Source organism: Catharus ustulatus, chromosome 4 (assembly GCF_009819885.2).
Source record: "Catharus ustulatus isolate bCatUst1 chromosome 4, bCatUst1.pri.v2, whole genome shotgun sequence".
Lineage (NCBI taxonomy): Eukaryota > Metazoa > Chordata > Aves > Passeriformes > Turdidae > Catharus > Catharus ustulatus.
In genome coordinates, this window is record NC_046224.1 from 29705746 (window position 1) to 29726210 (window position 20465).

Genomic DNA, 20465 nt, shown 5'->3' on the forward strand with positions numbered 1-20465 from the left:
GGCAGCACTCACAACAGCTTTCCTATGATTAGCAGATTCAGTCTATTTTTAGCTGAGTTGAGAATAAATGACAGAGCGCAGTGACCCTCACAGAGAAAGTCTGCCTTGCAGCCCTATTATTATAAAATCTGGGGAAGAACAAATTTTCCATCTTCTTCTGCCCTTGCTGTGGGAGAATTGTGTAAAGGGGAGAAAATAGTTGTCCAGGTGATTGTTAATTTCACATTTGGTTCCTGTGTTTTAACCACGTGTGAAGTTGGACACTTGAGTCATGGTACTCATTGGGGTGAGATTTGTCTCACCCTCTCCAATCTGTTTACAGCCAGGCTGGTAAAATGGTGGCCTTGTGCTACTCCCTCATTATCGTCTTAGAATTCACCATATGAGATGAAATCCCACAGCTTTTCATGTAATTCATCAGACTTCGCCTGAAGTCTTCACTGCCTTGAAAATTTGATGGTAAAATGGCTGTGAAGAACTTTCCTTTATTTATTGTTCTGCAATCTGCTTTTGAGAAGACCGAGTAGAAAAGGAGGCGTTTCGAAGCACCTTGCTTAGTTCTTTGCTGGGGGTGACAGCTTGTGTGAGTGGAGCATACATTAAATGGCCCACAGAATGGCATGTGGTGCACTTTGAGTAATTTAGGTTACCTTGAAGATGGTGAGCTTTGAGACTGCCAGTGTAAAGCATAACCAAGTGTTTGTTATTGAGGAGATTTTGTCTGTATTGGCCTGTTACATATTCAGGGAAAATGTGATAATTTAATCATGAAAGTGCTGTAGTCTGTGTTAATACACCTAAGCAAGATAGTGTCTTCACAACGTATTTTTTGTTCAAGAGTTTATCATTCTTTGGCACAGGCAGTCTGAATTGATGTAAATCACAAAAGTTGAAATGCTGGCTTTGCAAGTGTCAACAGATTAAGTTAACAATCTGCAAAGCCATTTATCTGAATACAAGGAATTCCTCTAAATTTTAATTAATATAGAAACCTTCCTAAAGCTTGGTCAATAGAAAACAAGGAAAGAGTTATCATGGTTGTGCAGTGGGAGTTATTCTCAAAATTTGAAGATAATGATAAACAAATTGATAGAAGCAGTGCACTAGTTAGAGGAAGGAAAAATAACCTGAGGTCAGTGTGATTAGGTGGCATGTATCAATGTCATAGTCCATTGGGTTAAATATCCAATGCATGGAATAATAGTTGGGTGAGCATACTGTTCTCTTCTCTGTAATTACACCATCAGCATCTTTAATGGGGTGAAACCAACCTGGGGAAAAAAATTAAATGTAAAAGACCTAGGTCACATAACTTCTAGGCAGTCATAAAGGCACAGTGGACAGCTTTTGCCAGAAAATGGATATTGAAACATGCAACAGAGATAGATATACTGAGCTATAGTGGATTAGTGGTGTAAAATTGATTTTTGGGACAGTATCTCCTGACTTAAATGACTGGAGATAATTTTGGGGTTTTCTTGGATATACAAATTTGAAAGCTGAGTTTCAGGAAATAGGAAGGATCACTAGAAAGTCTAGTATCACTAGAAAGACCTGTATTCTAGTTTTATAGTCTTACACTGATCTTTGACTTTAAAGAGAAGCTATAGCTATTTATTGTAAAGAAGATTGAGAAGGTGAAGCCTTATTAAATGTGTACCTTTCAAGTGCAAACACATCAGCAATAAAGAATTTACTTCCCATACTCTGAAAAATTAGCACAAAAAGAGTACTTTTGCAGTAATGTTGAGAAAATATTTTCTTTAGACAACATCAAAAAATTTTAGTAATTCATCAGCTTCAAAATTCCAGCTCAACACTGTAGGCATAAAGGGCCAGATGATCACATCCTTTACTGATTACAGTGATTAACATAACAGAAGTGGTGTTGTTAAACATTACCTACCCATTGAAGCATTTATTTTAACTAGCTTGTGTGGTTGGAAATGGATTCCCCTGGATCTGCTGAGTGGACAGGTGGGGATTGTATGTGAGGGAACTGGGGAAATTCTAGCACTTCCACAATGGGATTGTTACAGCTTGAAGCCCTTAAACCTCCTCCATTTAGTACCACTGGATGCCAAATAGCTAGTACTTCTATTTACAATTACTTGTTTGTGCTTTATTAGGCAGTTTATTATATCAGCTTTCTTTGCTATCTGGTTGTCATATGAAGGTGGGTAGTTTTCCAAATAAAGCACAAATCAAGAATAGTCTGAATTAGATGCAGTCACAGGATTTTGTGGTAAAACAAAGGGGTGTAAAATTGAGATCTTGAGGAATAGGATACAGTGTAGCCTAGGAGGGGTAAGATGCCATTGTGGTAAAAGGCATGGAAAACTCATCTGTAGCCCGCACTTTGTGTAGCTCCATGTGCCTGAGTTGGCTTCTTGTTTCAGTTTGCTTCATTTACACTCACACAATTAGTGAAGTTAGATGGATTACAGTTTCTGTTGTTAAATCTTTTTAGCGAATATAGAACGGTGACTACCAGCACCAGCCTGACTGATAGGAAATGTTAATTTCAGTATGCATTGTGTTTCTGCATATGTGCTAATGACAGCTTTGAGTCGTTTCGTGAATCTTAGAGAGCACAGTTTTGAAAACTTACTAAAATATTATCAGAATATTTAATGAAGTAATAATTGTTCACAAAATACATGTCATGCAGTTTGTTTTGGTTTAGACCAAAAGTGCATGCCTAGAGACTCTTAGAGTAGTCAGCTTTATTGCTGAGGTAAACAGCTACATCACTGCTGAAGTCGTACTTTTCTACTTTTTTTTCACTGAAGTTACTTTAGTCCCCCAGGGGAAAACAAGATCTGTGAACTTTTTTTCTCTGCATTGAGGAAACTGCAACATGTGAAAAACGTTTGTGTAAAATTTTGTTAAAACATATTCTTTAGAAGTAAATATTTTCCTCAACATTGAACGTTACAATTACATTAAAAGGCATAAAGAACTGTTGTACGAAGCACACCTACATTGTTGTTTCTAATTAGGGATTTCACTTATTTTAATCTTGAGTTGTTTTTCCACAGGCAGAACTTCGGGCCAGGTTTTCTTCAGCCTGCAGAGTTAATGCATGGAGAGCAGCCGCCACCAGAGGTTCAGTATTCCTCCAGAGGGATGTACTCGGAGGAAATGCCACCAGTGGCACGGCCACGACCAGTTGGAAGCACTGCAGGTACACTTCACTAAAGCTGGATATCCAGTTAAATAACTGAACCTTTTTGGTATCTGTTCTTACACCAAGGTCACCATTTAGATGTCATTCTACTTCAGCTGCTACATGTGATATGTGATCCTTGCCCTCAATGCCCCCCAAAAAAACCATAATATCACAAAGTGGTGTTAACTTTACTTTTCATAGGATCTTGCAGAAAAAGAAAGGACTTTGCCCCTTTTTTGGTATCTTACAAGTACTGGTTTTCACAAAGCATATTTTCACAAAACACTATTCTCTAAGAATAGAAAATGACTTGTTTTAGAGATTACTATGTGTGTTAACTTTCCATTTCTAACTCCTGTGCTAAATGAACTAATTGATGCATCCCATATCAGCATGCTAAACAGCAAAATTTTTTAATATTTGTCTATGTCTGTGTTTCTTTTTTCTCTTTGTAGAATTGTATGCATTAAAGCAGTATCTCTTAGTTTTAGATTGAATTATCTATTTCTGCTGTCCCACATGAAATCACCTTCACTGATTTGGCTGAGGCAATTTTGATAGCAGTCACCAATGCTATCATGAATAAAATGGTAACATCACACGGCAGCTAAGCAGCAAACACTTCTAATAATAAAATATTGTATTGCTATGCAAATGTTACACTTAATTTTCTCCCAGATAAATATTTTCTTTTTTGAAAAAGACTGGAAATATGATCATATACTTATGTCAGAAGCCCAGTTTTGATGGTTACTCTCATCTTCCTGTAAATGTTAAATGAATGAGAATAGTAGGAATGGAGAAATTATTAGCTTAATGATGGTTATTTTATTCTCTGATTCACACTGTCTAAATGTTCTTATGTATTCTGCTTTAAAGCTGGGAGGTACTTCATATCTTTAGTTTCTGTCCCTCAACATAATTATGTGTAAATATAGAACTTCTCAAATATCGGGGGGCTTTCAGAGAAAATAGGAAAGTGATCTTAACTGTCCATCACGTAAATCACACTGTTGTTTTGTCTTTTCCTCCCCTTTTGTACATACACACAGTTTTATGTATTTCTAGGTTAAATATGTTTCATTTCTAATGAATAATAAAGTATTGTTAGTAATTTTAAGAATAAAAATATAAATTACATTTCCCTGTGGGAGAAAATCAATGAAGAAGGAAAGCTGACATGTTGTTACATATCTCTTGCAGTTAATGGTGGCAGCTATCCTTGAATATGTTTGAAAGCAGTGGGAGGAAGGGAAGGGAAGGAAAAGGAGAAAGGAGGAGGTTGGCTTTGGGGCTGGAAGGAGATACAGTGTGTTCTGACCTTCTGGTTAGTTAATGACAGCATTGTTTAATATTTAACACAAAGCAAAGCTGAGAGAAGTACACTTACATAGCCATGCATTTTATTCTTCAGAGCCGTGGAACAGGAGGCAGTCTGCAGTTAGGGTCTTGCCATTGTAATGCAAATAAGGTGTGCCACAGGAGCAAATGTCTTCTCTTTGCTGCTGAGTAATTGACATGAGAGCATTGCCAGAGCTTTCAGTAAGCACTGTGTAGAAAGGGCTGGCATGTTTTTGGAGTGAAGAGTAGCCCATGTCAGAAATGCATGTATCTCAACCTCTTCTTTCAGTGCAGTGCTATGAATTGCATCACACTCACACGAACTGCGCAAGATGCACGTAACTTTTCTGTCTTTATTCCGCACTGACAGCCTTCTTTCTACTGATTTTATTAATTGCACAGAAACAGAGCTCCATTTTCTTCTTGTCTCTGCTTCCAGCTAAGTTTTATTGTATCATGTGTCTGCCCTGCAAACTTGAGTGTGTATAAAGATGAAAAAAAAAACCAATATTTGCTTTTAAGGTTCTCAGATACAGCACCTCACTCAGGTGGGAATTGCTAGCAGGATCGGAGGTCAACCAGTGGAGATCCCCTCAGGCAGAGCAGGGCATGGCCAGCCGGGGGGGCCAGGGTGGCCCCAGTATCGTGGAGAGGATGAATGTGCTAGGCGAGATGCAGTGAGTACTGTTACACATTTGCATAGTTTCCAAAGTAGTGATATGTTTCGGTATTTTTTTCTTGCATTACTGTTTGGAACTTCCCCCCCCCCGGAATACTTTTAGTTGCTTCTCTGACATTCTTTGCTTTGCTCTTCAAACCCTTGTTAGCTCTTCTGACTCCTGCTTGCTGTTCTCTCACCTTTGCTTCTCTAAATATTTTCTCTCATTTTACCCTAACCTTTTTTTTTCCTCACTTGAGGCCTTCACTCATTAATTGCAGTTCATCCAGTTCTGCTTCTGAGCTCCAGCAGACATGGATACTGCTTTTCATTCCTTCTTTGAAATATGCTTCTGGATTTTGAGATCATTGTCATTAGAAAGCATTGAATTACGTTGTCCCAGGCTACCATCCTATTTTGTATGCATAAAGTTTTTTTATCTTCTGTATCAGTGCTAACAGCAGGAGTTAGGGCAGCATTAAAAGGTACATACTTGCACATAACATTAGAGGTGTTTGTAAACAAGTTGCTTTCCTGGCCTAAGTCAGCAGGATGTAGTAAATGAATACCTACTCATTTACCTGTGTTGCCCAGGCAGCCATGGTGATTTCATGTTCTTGGCAGCAGTGCTTCTAAAGGTTGACATTTCTGATTCAACCAGATGTGTGAGGTTGAAGATAGTATATGGTCTTGCCAAGAGAGAGACACTTGCCTGTTACCAGTCCCTCTTTGGTGTACTTGCATCTTGGAGCAGACTGACCTGTGACAGGTTTATTGCAGTACTCTTGGGAGTGACAACTGTATGCTTCTTCTTTTGCTTCCTAGTGTAAACTATTATTTCTGGTTTTGTCCTTGAGGGAAGAAGGCAGGATCTCCTCCTTTTGCATACTTAGGAAAGTATGTTCGCACTACTTGACATGGCTTTGCAGTATTCCATGATCATGGCATAACTTTGGAAAGGAAACACAACAGGATGGCCTTATTTTTAGATTTTGGTGAAATTGAACGGCCTCCACTCCAAATGAACTCAAGAGGAGCAGCATAAAGTTTTTGAGAACTGAGTGCACTATTTGATACTATTCAAAAACTTCAACTGTCAAAGCCAAAAGATCCATTTCCCCTACTTTAATGTGCTTTTTGGGCTTGAAACCGTGGCATTTGAATGCAAGATCATAATTTCAGTTTACGTCAAAAAGAGCACTGGCATGAGTGATCTTAGTGTCTCGAGTTTCATTTTCAGAGATATCGTTGAGTTACCATTTATTGATCTTTCTTTACATTTATTTGTAGTTTCTGAAAATGGCTTTTTTAGATCTGTGGGCATGTTCCTGTTCAGGTCATTTAAATTCAGGCTGTTTTTCTTTCAGTTCATCTCAGTTTAAATATTTCCTTAGCTTTGACAGAAGTTTTTGCTCACTGGTTGCTGCAGTTCATATGTTACTGCAATGTGATTTTTTTTCAGTTTGTTTTTAAAAAACAGGCAAAAGGAGGAGATCACAAACTAAAACTTATTTGAATTTGGTGTCATCCGAGGAGAGCTCACGTATTGCCTGATCTTTCTTTTTCCAGTGAGTAATTTGGGTTTTTGGGGTTTTTTTGGAAAAGGATTATTTCCATTAAAAAAAAAAATGGAAAAAAAAGCCTTGGTCTTGGAGCTTTCTGTAGTTAAATAATTGTCTTCACAGTTTGGATTTTTTTCACTAGGACAGAGCTCTAAATTTGTCTTTTCCTCATTTTGGCAATGAGGCTTTACTTAATGATGGTCATGTTCCTTATGGTGCACTGTTCAACTGATCCTATGCAAACCTTGTCTTACTGTCCTCGTTCTGAGCAGGTTTCTAAAACTAAACTCTGCATTCAGGAAGATTGAAATGTAGAGCATTCTTCTTGCACACAAACTGGAGAGGGATCTGCATTTGTCTTCCTGTGATAGCACTTTTCCTCACAGGATCCTCACCCCGCTATTCCTGAACTCAGTACCTGGGATATGACCTCTCACTTGCACCTCCTGGCCCAAAGCCAGTGTGCAGGGTAGCATCAGTTCACCTTAATTCTCCATCCAGAAGGCCCAGGGCAACCACGAGAATGACAGAATTTCCTTAGCTGAAACAAAATACAATCCTGAGCAATCGTCGGAGCAGCAGAACAAAGGAAGCTTGGCTTCTTACAGATAGGTTCAGTGTCTTGTATATCTCCACCTCCCTCTAGTACCTGGCATCACCTCGGACCCATCTACAGTCCTCTGCAGCTTTCCACTGATCTCCTGAGCCTTCCTCCAGGTTTCCAGTGTTTCCCCAAAGATAGTCCTATCCTTTCACTCTATTTTTCTACTCAGCTGCCCACTCTATTGTCTCTAAAAAGAAAAAATCATCCAACTTAGTTGTTTCTCAAGTCCCCAAGTTAGGCCCTGTGAGATACATGCTGGCTAAGAGATCCAGCAGAGCACAGCCTAACTTGACTTTTCTGCCCCTCAGAAGCAGATTCAAGGATAACAAATAAGGTAATAACAAATCAGGTATGTCTTATTAGTTAGCTGGTTTTGTGAATTTTACGTATCTGTTCATATACACACATATGCATATATGTCTGTGTATATATTTATGTATCTAGTTCAGTTGAAATTGGCCAGAGTTTAATAGGTATTAAATGGAGATTAACAAATTTACACTTTCATCTCATAAATCTTCATTCCTTAAGAAGGAAGATTCAATAAAGATATGTTTGTCAATTGTTTCATACTGCTGTTAATTATCCAGAAGTTTCTAGATAAAAATATAAAATGTATATATATTATATAGAACTGTATATTTTTGCATTTGTAATGTTACATAATATATCTTTGTATATTTCTGTTAGTACAGAATTTTTTTAAAGCGGCAAAAATTATTTTAGCCTTTTTGCTTCTGTTATTTTGCTGTTGTAGGTTAGTAGAGGTTAGGTTTCTAAACCAATGTGGTATTGAAATTTTACAGACCTGTTTAATTCTGGTGCTATATATGAAATCACAGAAACACACCCTTTTCTTTTTCTGAGATAATTAAGAAAACCTTTATAAACTTAGTGTAAAAACCAGACACTGTGGTCATCAGATTGCCTTGCTTCCCTTAAGAAATCATTCTTATGGTGGTATTTTAGTGCAGTGTGAGATAGGAGTTGAATCACGTAGTGCATTTTAATGTGAAAGTAACCTGAACATAATTTAGGTTGCTGTTAAGACTCATTTATAAAGGAGTGTTTCCTTTTAATATTTTTTTGTTATCTCTTCTCTATAAACCCACAGAGTACTTGTCAGGTTTGCCAACTCTAGACTGCACATATGAATTACTTTCAGGTTTCACTGCAAAATGAATAATTCTGAACAATCAAGAGACCCATTCTTTCCTTTTTGATACCGAAATCACCTCTCTTTTATAAGAAATAAGATAGGATGTTACTTGGAAAACCTTTACCTATCATTCTTGTATTAAAACTTCTTTACCCCTTCATCTGTCTCCCAGAATTAACTGTGTAAAGGAGGAGTGCTGTATGTGAGCTGCACAAGAGGCTCAGAATCTATTATTAATTCTACTTTATACAAAATGGCTTGAATTTTATTCCTTTGTATTATGAGAGATTTTAAGGAACTTGCTCCCATGCATTTTTGTGTTTGCTGCCACTGTTGTTTTAGGTCTCCCTTATCCTTCCCAGGCCCTCCTTTGTAATGCCTTCATTCCCCTCCCCCTCGCTCCCAAATCCTCTTCTAGCTGACCTTGCTGTCTTTTGTTCCCCCATCCAGCTGCTCTCTCTGCTACTCCTTAAGGCTTGTCCCCAGAGAAAGGTAGTGCTCCCTGACTTGTGATGGCTGTGGTCTGGATCTGCTGCTCCCCCTGAAAGGGGACCATGTTGCTTTGCTCCCACTTGTGCGTTCGAGTCCTCTGTGTCCAGTGTTTGCTTCAGGCTGTCTCTCAGCCTTCAGCAATATGAGGCAAGAGGAAACACTTGCTTCAGGATTGTCAGCTGGAATCTAGATTTTCAAGATTTACCTTGTTTGTGTCCATACTTGGAGTTGATGCAGTCACCTGGTGTACTGTAAATCCATGCTTTGTTTTAGTGTAAGCAGATTGTCTGCAGAAAGACAAGCCATAAACTCAGGCTTCTGTTCTGTCTCCCTTGTTTTGTTAGAAAATGTATGTTACTGAACAAAGGCAGAATTAACCCTTTCTGCCCTGAAACAATGATTGTACCTAACTTGGGAGAGCATTTCTCAATATTGAGTATGGAAAAATCTGATATTTCAAATCCAAGTAGTTTTCTTCTGCCGCTTCTTCTGTTGACAGTGTTTTCCTAGGGACTGGTCAGTCACAGGGTCCTCAAAAGTGTACAGTCTGAACAGGCAAAGCAGGCAGAAAACGGGAAGGTGGAAATTGTAGTATCTCTGCTTATAAATAGTATGGAGAAATGACAGCCAGGAAAAAAGTTATTTGCCTGCTGTCTTTTAGGAAGCTGATGGAAGTGGATGGTAAGAGAAGCCAATTCTATTGATTTCCTGTCCTGTGGGGAAAAACCTCCTCCCACCTCCTTCCATTTCAGTTCCTAAACATGCTGTAGATTGGAAAGGGAGTCTCTGAACTTGAGACAATCCAACAATTTAGTGTACACTTGTTGTTTTGTGCTCCATAAGAGACATCACTCATTCATGTAACAGAAGAATTGTTGCAGCAGATAGAAGCATCTCCATGTTGCTTTCCCCCCTGTTTGCCTTTTTGCTTTCTTGTCTTTTCTGGGATAATCATGCTTGTTCAGAAAGTACAGTAATGGTTTCTCCCTTTCTCCAGACGCATATGCATGGACACCAAGAATATTCCTCCTCACCAGTATTCCAGATGCCGAGGACTTCAGCCAGGCAGCCCTCAGCACCTCCTGCTCAGCTTCCACACAACAGCCTTCAGGCCCAGGGCCTTTGCTACACCACCAGTTCCACTGAGGACCTCCAGCCAGGTCACTCGTCAGCCTCTCTTATCAAAGCAATTAGAGAAGAACTTCTGCGACTTTCTCAGAAACAGACGACAGTGCAGAACTTCCATAGTTGATTTAGCATTCCATTGCAAATCTGCCAGGTATCTGCTTCCTATGGAAGCAAAGACTTAGAGGAAATCAGCAATGTTGTTCTCACAAAGGAAGGAACTTCCACAACTCTGTGACAGCACTCTGGAAAATTCAAAAAAGGCAGAAAAATGAGAATAGTAAGGAGAGATGAGAGACAAGTAGGGAAAATCATCAATGTCATCACAAGTAATATTAATTAATCTGCTAATATTACAGTGCTCCTCTTCTCTCCTTACCCTCATTTGGGCTAACACATAAATAAAACTTTAGGTCAAGAACTCAGTACTTCAGCAGCAACAACAAAAAAAGACAGGAACAATCTCCAAGAAAGATAGACTCCTTTTTCTAAGGAAGTAGGGGAAGTTTTGAATGAACTTAGATGACATTTTGCAAGACAATTCAAATATTCTTTTCTCTCCAGCACTTAGGGGGAACTGGTTTGTGTTGCTGTTCTGCAGGATTACAAACTGCATCAACTCAAGGGTCTTGAAGGTCCGATCCCACATAAGAATCACTTTGATTGTCAGGAACAATGGGACTACTTAGAATAAAAGTCTTTGAGTTACTTGTATCAAACTGGAACAATAATTGTTACGGCTCTGTGGTTCCAAATGGAGCTACCCTCTGCACTCTTCCTTGTTTTCCTTCTGGTGCTGAAGCTTCAAGTGTTCCTTCATCTTCAATGTTTGCAAAGTGAAACATTGGCCTTGTATAATTAAGAAAATACTTGTAGACTCATTCAGGCTGGAAAAACAAAGCAAAGCATCTAAACAGAAAGGGCTTGCTATCTAATTTGTTTAAAAGTTATTGAAAACTGAAAGGGGAATACTCAGCCACAGTTGAATTTGGGGAAATGTATGTGTATATCTTTAAAAAAACATATTTGCATACTAAATGCTCTTGCAAGACCAGCGATAAACTATTGGCACTCTGTAGTTTGCTTTGTGGACAGAAACCAATCCAGCCTGACTGGTACAGGGTCACCAGCATTATGTTATAAATTGATGTCCTGAATCATTGCTTATGTTTGGATCTGAATAATTTTAGTGGAAATCAGTGACAGTTTAGAGCATTAACATAGGCTTAGATTTGCAATTTTGAGACAGTTTCTATATTTATACTTGTTTCCACTGTCCCTTTGGACAAAGGGTAAGCATTATCCCCATGGTAAGAATGGTACGTGCCATGGAACTGTTTGTTGCTGTTTTTTTCAGAGTTTTAATTTAAAATTAGCTATGAATTTACTAATATTGGCCATTGCATAACTGTAACTGACATAATACATATGGACATTTTGCTTAAGTCAAGATTGGTGGAAGTGTTTTCATTTTCAGGTCAGAGTGAACTAAAGCTACTAAACTGGCACAGAGATAGAGGGAGGCTCAGTGTTGTTGAGGAGGCTTGGGAGCCCTGCCCTTGGGCAATGGATAGCAGAAGAATTAGGTGCTACAGTGCAGGTGTTTCAAACACGAGCAGGTGCTAGTGGTCAAGGGTCTAAGGAGCAAAGATTTGCCAGAGAGAGCATTGGGCAGCTGGGCAGGGCTGTGTTTGCCTCACCGGGATAGAAATTACAGTGCTGAGGTACAGGTGTGTAACACTGGTATGGTGTGGTGGTCTTTGGCTACCACACCTGCTCCTGGCTCCAGTGCATAGTTCAGTAACAGCAACAGGACTAACTCAGACTGAAATGAAAACACTTGGGAGAACGTGATGGAAGAAGTCGCCTCCGTACCTTATTCACAAAGTGTGTTCATCGTACTCATGGCCGAAGCCAAAACCTCAGTCACTCTCTGATGTGGAAAAAAGGTGGTATGTTTCCCTCTTTACTAGGAAGCTCATTTACTTTCCTGTTTACCTATTGTCATCAAAATGCTGTATGAAACTGTTTTGAGGGACTTAGTGTAATGAAGCAGTGTAAATTAATTTCCAGTTCCCTGGCCTATGTGTAAAGCCCTCATGGGCACCAGTTGAGGTTTGAAAGGAATCAGAACACCAGCATGGTTGTAACAGCAGTACCAACAGTTCATTATGATTTGAATTTTTTTAAGTTTTTTGTGTGATAATTCTAGGATAAAAATAAACATTTGTTTTCTGCCAACTTCGTAAACATGAATGTTGCCAATACTTCTGCAAAATGCCGGGTTTTGAAGAATGAGGAGTGTATCAGGCAGTGTTCATTTGGTCATTTTGACAGCACTGAAGACTGACTGTTGCTAAGTGTTCCCATTAAAACCATCTCTTTCAGACCCCACATCCTTTTCCAGTTTAATTCTGTAGTGAACTCAGAGACCAATGCTTATAATACTAGCACGTTACTGTGACTTAATTTCAAGAAAATGTGTTCTTCTAGGAAGTAAATTAATTTTGTCTGATTCCAGCTATTTAAGAACAATGTGTCCTTTGTGAAATAAGAGCTTTGGAATTTGCAGGTGCTTAAGCCACTTCTCATTCATTTTTTTGCTAGTGACGTTGATACTATTGTGAAATACCATCTTTTTGTATTTGGATGTGTATCATTTCTCTTTTCAGTCCCTAATCTTATGGAGAACACAAGACAAATATGTACTTGTAAATAAAAGAGGTTTCTGATGAAGAAAACCCTCTTTAAAACTTTCAATGGGATAGTTAAATATAAGAAGTCAGAAAGCTGTGTTTAGAAGTTATGTTCTCAGATTGGCTGGAGACCTGATCCAGTATCCAAAAAATAGTTATGGCCTAGTCTGTATCTTCATAAAAAGTAACACCAATTACCAGCTACCAGTTCCAAGAAGATCCTTAACAAGGGAGACCTGCACTTTTTGCATCTACAGGAAAAGCTGGGTTTTTTGTGTGCTACAAAAGGATTCTGTGAATGAATGTGCCAGAATGTGTGTTTCTGCTTGGAAATTCTGGGAGGAGAAAATCTGTAAGTTTCTGCATCCCCATGTGCTTGAATTCTTTTGCCAATTTTTTTTAATTGACCTATTAAAAGGTGGGCGGGGGAAAACCAAACAAAACTTTTTTTTCCCTGAAACTTAAAGTATCCTGTATTTAAGTATCTATTAATGAATCTACTGGTTTCTGAAAACACCGATCAGATGAAAAGTTGGTACAGGCACAGAAAGCTGTTGCCAACTGTTGCATCCATTTCCATGACTAAACCATCTGGTTCATGGAATCCCCGGGCTCTTCCCTTTCTTCACAATTTTCCTTGACATTTGTGTTTAGTCTGTGTTTAGTTTGGCATATAAAAGAACTTGGCAAGATGAGAGCTATGTAATTTAGTATGGTTGGTTTCCTTTTCGTGGCCAAAATGTTGACCTCTGGCCTGTTTCTTGATTATTTTTGGAGCTAAATGAAATGTTACAGTTATTTTTCATACACTCAGTGTGGAAGATGGGGCGTGCTTCAGTACTATGAAATGTTCTCCACCAGGATGTAACACGTGGTCATGCCAGTGGCTATGGGCTTTTGACTCAGGGAAGGAAACCTTGCTTTTAGGAGGAATGAATTGCATAGGTCCTGTTCTGTAATGTTAAATATGGGCACTTTGGAGCAGTAAGTGGAATCTGGGTGACTGTTCTTACCTATTGGTTGGGGAGAAGCAGTGTCAGACAAGGTCTGCATGTATCACCCTGCACCAAAAGGTTGGGCTGGTGTTGGCTACCCCAGTATGGTGTGCATTTATGGACAGGTAACGACAGAGTGATCACCCAAAAGTGCGTGTTCCTGCCAAGCCAATGTCTCTAAATTAGACCCCAAACAGCAGGGCTATGGCATTATCTTAGAAAGAGACTGTGTACAGCGATTGTCACTTCCCAGGAACCACAACAGCTCACGTTGTTGTTAACTCATGCTTGAAACCACATTTGGTGCATTACATAAGGAAACTTTGTGCATATTCAAGACCAAGTGAAGTCACCATTTGTGTTATGTGGATGACAGTAGGCAGCTGAACTCACTTTTTTAAACTTTTGCCCTCACTACATTCCTCACTTTTCCAGCTATCATAGTTTTTAGCTTAAGGAAGAAATACGCATTTTCTGTTGTGTGCCTTAACTAGCAGTTCCTTGTAAACAGGTGCCAATCCTTGAAAATTCCCTATTTTGGCTAAGAGCTTTGAAGTGACAGGATGAAGAACATTTGTGCCTTTGAGGTGGGGATGTGTTGTGGGCCATATGTTTGCAGATGCAAAGAAATAAATGGATTTTTTTTTAAAATAGCACCAGTTTGGTGTGTTCCGAATATGGACAGAAAGCTGGAAATTGATTAAAAAGAAAATGGATGGCATCTGATTGCCAGAAGGCAGAGGGCAGCAACCAGGTCTCCAGGACCACCTGTGACAATGCTCTGTAAAGAGAGAAGAAATCTTAGGGATTTCCCCTGCCCCCACACAAGCAGAGTCCATGACAGCCCCTCTTTGCAGTACTGGTTTGTATGAGTGAAGAAAATCTTTCATCTGAGACTCCCAAAAGCAATTCACCATGGCTGTAGAGTTTCTCCTGGACTGTTTATATATACCTAGAGACAAGCAGGAGATTTGAATCACTTAAAAGTGGAAATAAAAATCCATTTCCCTTATGTGGAGGGTATGTTTTTCTCTTCCTGTTAAATTTTATTTAGAAAGGGAGGAGACAGGATGGGGATGTATTCTGCTGTCACCAGTAGACATGTTTCAGTGAGGGCAGAGAACGCTCAACTTGTGGCATAGGATTGGCAGTTCAGATCCAAACATTGCTCTGCATGTTGCCCCCGGCTAAATCTGCATGACTTCCACTGAAAACTCTGTAGTCACTTGTATGATTTGGAAGAATTCATCTTACAGATTCTTTAGTGCAGCTTGGGATGCACTTAGCAAGATGTTCTAGTTTTGACATACAAATCCCAGGGTGAGTTTACTCACACAGTGTAAGAAACTTGGGAAGCAAAAATCCCATGGAGTTGCACTTTTTAAAGAGACTTTTCTGGAGTAGAGCTGTAATCCCATGAATCCCACTGAAGACTGATAGCTTAAAAAAGAAATTACATTAATGTTAGGAAAAAACCACATTTCTTTGCACTTCTTTGTAGAGATGGAATGTTTTGTCTTGATTTTGTGTTACTTTTTCTTAGTACCTTTTACATATCTTTTTTTTTTTTCCTTTCCCTTTGGCCACTCCTGTTTAGTTTTGAGTAGTTCTTATTCCATAACTGGAAGTTTGTGTTTAGGCTATTACATCTAAACTGAAATAAAGTATTGGCGCATTTTAACAAATGCTCTGAAGAATCTTTTGAAACAAATTCCAAACCTGACATGGTGGTTTTCAGGTTCACTTGCAGAAATCCTCTTATTGCCACTTGTAGAGCAGGTGAAATGAAATGAGAACTAAAGAGTTGTAAGATGAAAATTATTGGTTTGCATTTCCAGATACATTCAAATGTACACACTTCTTAAGAGCTCTGTAGTGTACCCAAGAAGATTTTTCAGATATTTCCATCCCAAGGCTTCTTGGAAGTTGGTTTTCTCATCTAGGCTGTTGGAATGTTTTGTGCTGTGCATGATTTAAAAGCAGTAGCTGCATATTGTTTGTGTTTCAGGAACGACTTTTTTGTATTCAAGGACAATTAATGCTGTGTTATATTTGGCAGTGCACACTGCTTTTTTGGTTCTGAAACACAGATCTGAAAGAAACTTGACTAAAGAAATAAAAATTTTAAAAATATGTGATGATGAAGAAGCAGAAAGCTTTTATCCTTGGACTTGAGGAAATAGGAGAAAGAGTTATGGATTAGCCGTTGTCAGTAGTAATTCAGCATAGTCACCGAGTATGAAATAGTTCAAATTCAGGTGATCTGAGCATCCACAAATTTTTGAGCTGATTGCTGGATTTGTGTCCATGCAGTCCTGGATAAAATGATTTCAGGTAAGTTGCATTGTATTTTGCATGGAACTCCCAGTCAAGCATTTCCATCGATAATTTTGATCCTGACAATTAATTCTGTCTTCAGGCTTGATGGTGGCAGCAATCTCCGTTCAGAAAATTTGTAGATGCACTAAATCCTGCTGCACTTCACTGCTATGTGGAAGAAAATTTGCTGGGATGCTGTAAACAATGGTCTTGCTTTTGCAGAGTAGAACTGCAGTGAATTTTTGGAAGTTTTTTGTCACTGCCAGCAGACGGCATCACTGACACAACATTACCTACAGTAATCTTGCTCTGCCAGGGAGCAGAGTTCCCTTTCCTGAAAGAGTACTCAACATTACTGCAATTAGCATTATTTAGCCTTCTCAAGGGAGAGCTAACATCTCTTACCTAATATTGTCACATCTCTGTAAGATATTAGTAATGCTCAGCTAAAGCACAGTGGTTTCTTCATGTGTTTGAGCCCAGAGGTTTGCTACATTAGAACTTTGATCTTTTTGAACTGATCCGACTTACATACGCAATATGTTGAAATGCCATGAAGGGGCAACAGTCTAGTAGAGGTGGGTCTTTGCAGGTGTCTCCCTTCTCCCATTTAGACAAAGCAGACAAAGCTGTGGAAAACCTGAAGAACTACTTTAATTTTGCTCCAGAAGTCCCATTGTCAAGTCATACTGTCAAATAGGACAGGAAAAGTCACCAGTCTCTTACAGCTGTTTTTTTTCCAAGCAGTGAGAGACAATACTTCACTGTTTATGTAGTGGTTTATTTCTGGATGGTTATTGCAAACTAGGAGTTGGAACTTAGCTTACTGAACATGCTTGATTTTGGGACAGAAACCTGCAGTGAGCTTTGAATTCCACAACAGATACTGGTACCACAGATGCCACAAAATAAGCAGAATCTGGAGTGTAAGGATAAGAGAGGGTGGTTACTTCCCAAGAATGCCTATATTCCATTCCTTGGCAGTAATTAATGACAATAAGTTTTTGCAATCCTAGTTTTTGAAGGATGATTACTTTATCGAAATTCCTACAGAGTCCCGGTACAGAGCACCTTTTCTTACAAATTATAGTTCATTCACTAAAACCCCAAGGATCAAGGCAGTGAGTAATGTGAGTCATTACCAGAGCAGTGGTATCTGAAAAGATGAAGAGTCATGCATCAAGTACCAATCCATTTAGTCTTGAATTAAGAATTTTTTTAAAGTCACTACTTGGATGTGATTGATATTATCTCCAAGCAAATTAAAGCAGTTACCCTGCAATGCTGTGCTGCTGCTGCTGTTTTTCTCCTTTGTTATTAAAAGTGCTGCTCAGTTACATGTCCCCAATGCTCTCTTTGTCTGTCTGAAACACTTACAGACCAGCAGCTTTCCCAGGTGCCATCTCCATCTCCCTGCCCTCTCCAGGAACTATGTGTCTTCATGCCTGAGATTCAGAAACTTAGTGCAGAAAATAGGAAGAACTCGCTGATGTGGTCTGCTGAAGTTCAAACTTGTGGGTTTTATTCACACTTCTTTTTTTCCAGCCATCCAGGTTTCAACAACTTTCTTGGTTTTCTTTGAACTAAATCATAAGAGATGGAATAGATTTTTTTTCCTCATCTCATTCCAGTGAGGAACATTTTGGTCCTGGACAGACAATAACTACAAATGACTGAAGCATTAACATTTCCATCATCATTTGGAGCTATCACCTTATTTTTTTACATGTTTGGAGATGTGCAAGTGCCCACACCAGCTCAGTGCCTTGAGGTTGTATGCAGTAGTGTGATGGGGCACCCAGGTTTAACACAAAAATGATTTGTGTATGCTGATAAATCAATGGTTATGCTTTGCTTCCAGGGTTTCCTGTGAGAACAAAAATGACAGGCTTTCTGAATTGCAGTGAAAAAAACCAAAGAACAAAACAAGGCATGTGCTGGATATTTGTGTAGCTCCCTTGAAGTCAGCAGGGATTGGACAGCATTTCACTAGCTAGGATCTATGAGTAGAGGTATTAAATTGTGAGTGATATTTTTAAGTACATGAAATAACACACAATAAATGAGAACATCAGTCTGCAACTCTGCTAGCAGACCCCTTTTATAAGGCATTGTAATATGTAGTCATGTATATTTAATTTATGCATTTGTATGCATCAATTTGTGCATCAAAACCAGACCACAGCCTTCAGCTGTGACTCAGCTGCTCTTAAATGAGAGGTTATAACCCACAACCTCTGCCCCTGTGTGCTTGTGTGTTCCCTGGCTAAAACTATTGCAGGAAATGTAACAGCAGACTACAGATAATCTTAACATTTTAGAAATTGGGTATGTATAATCCATTTCTGCCTACTAATTTCTGTCTTTATATCAATTTCTCAAGGTTTTCAGATACAAATTTTTAGTTCAGTGCTTTCTGTAACTGGACAAGCCCCTGGAACACTGGCAACACCATAAGGTCTTTTCTCCTCCTCTTGCAGAGTGGGTTGTTTTGCATTTTGCTTGTGATTGCCCGTGAGATCAGTAAGCACACAGTGTATACCTCAGAGAGTCCCCTTAAAACAGTGTTTTGCAGGTTTGCCCTGTATTATGTAGAAACAGATAAGATGTTTACATTGATAGTGTTGGAGCCTGTGGAACACTGCTGCCTTGTTTAGGGATCACAGACACAACTGGGAACAGCAGTGCCTTCATGAGAATCACTACCGGACTGAGGTTTTCTGAGTGACTCCATGAAATGACTTGAAAAGAAGCAGCTGTAGATCAATGTGACAATGTTAGATGCTGGAGTAGGTGATGTGGTAAGAAACAACCCTGTCATATTAGATCAGAGGTTTACAGGTCAATGATCTAGAAAAAGTATACATTTTACAGCAGAAATTATCTGTAAGGTACTCCATTTTTATACCTGATTTTGTGGAGACTTGGGTATCACCTTTGAACACAGACACACAAAATCCTTGAGGGCACTAATTAAATGACAAAATATGGGGGTTTTTTTTCATTTTCTCCCCTGTTTGGTTGAGCTAGGAATCCTCAAAGGAAACTGCAAGAAGCAAAATGAGAGGTTTAAGTCTACTACAATCCTTGAAGGTAGCTGCACTGTTTTGGAGAGTGTGAAGAATGAATGAGCTGTGCTTCTGAAGGCAGGCTTTAGGAAGCCCCACAGTTGCCCAGTTGTTATGAAGCTCTTTGAGGCTGATGCTCTCAAAGGACATCTAGAACTTGCATCATGTACTGAAAATTCAAAGACATGCAAAAGCTATGAAACATATCCCCTGAAAGATGAAGAGCAGTGCCATATCCAGCAGGCACTTCTGTTCCCAACCGAGACAAAAATGCCCTTAAGTCTGGAGAACTGTAGGAAGAGATCTGCAGAAGACAGACATGAAGACCATAAGTGGAGATTTTTTTCACAGTATCTTTCACATTGCTTTCAGACCTATGAATATTTCCTTTTATTAAAACCAATAACAGGAAAAAAGTTACGGATGTAGGTAGAAGATTTGTAGTGATTGCAGTGGTTTAACTGTCAACTCACTGCTCTTTATATTTTGGTGTTGACTGAGAGCCCTTTGTTTTTTAATCGAGAGGGACTTTGTTGTTTTGCGTGGTTGGTTGGGTTTTTGTGGAAAGAAGTTGAGTGTCTCCAACACTGAGATTTGTTGTGAAAATTGCTTTTGTTGTAATTTCTGTCTATTGAAACATTGAGAATTAAGCCCTTCCCTTTCAAAACTTAACTTTCCTGACATGAGCATCTCTGTTCAGCATTTCACCTGAGTGACTTTTAAGTGATAGTAGTGGTAGGGAAAGATGCATTTTCTTTCCTCAGTGTCTAACTTGCCACTGTTCCTCTTGATGGGGGATAGTTGATAAGGGACAACTGCCCATCACTTTGAAGTGGCCAAATTGTCCTGATCAAAGTTTTAATTGTGCCAGAATCAGTTGGAAGAGTATTAAACTGATTTCTGTCTTTTCTCACTCATGAAGTTACATACTGATGAGCTGATGGGAGAGTACAATTATTTCTAGCAGATAAAGATCTCCAATGGTGCTTTTTAAATTAAGAAATAACTTTTTCTATTTAATTTCAGTTGCTCTCTTGCAGATTTGCTAACATTGTGTAGGTCTAGGTAGGTTTAATTTTGATTTATTGTTTTAATAATAGAAATAAAACCAGTGCAACTGCACCAAATCAGAGTTTGACTGCTGTGAGGTAAACCCTCCTGCATGAATACGTCTTCCAAGAATCCTGTTTCTAACAATTTGAGTTGAGTAATTACTTGCTAATATAAGTTTCATCCATATAAACCAGTCAGAGAGAGTCTTTCAATCAATAAGA

At 39.0% G+C, this 20465-nt stretch overlaps 1 protein-coding gene across 4 annotated transcripts in view; it reads left to right on the top strand.

Moving 5' to 3' along the window:
* Positions 1 to 12354, top strand: part of KIAA1549 (KIAA1549 ortholog) — a 141588-nt gene extending 129234 nt beyond the window's left edge. For 2 of the 4 annotated variants that reach the window (XM_033057075.2, XM_033057076.2), the window contains 3 exons: positions 3042 to 3187; positions 5036 to 5190; positions 9986 to 12354. In XM_033057075.2, coding sequence (XP_032912966.1) covers positions 3042 to 3187; positions 5036 to 5190; positions 9986 to 10240 — 556 coding nt within the window. In that variant the 3' untranslated portion in view covers positions 10241 to 12354. Of the gene's footprint in view, positions 1 to 3041; positions 3188 to 5035; positions 5191 to 8946; positions 8989 to 9985 lie in introns of all 4 variants that reach the window. The other 2 variants (XM_033057078.2, XM_033057077.2) reach the window with 2 other exon arrangements.
* Positions 12355 to 20465: the final 8111 nt, after the last annotated feature.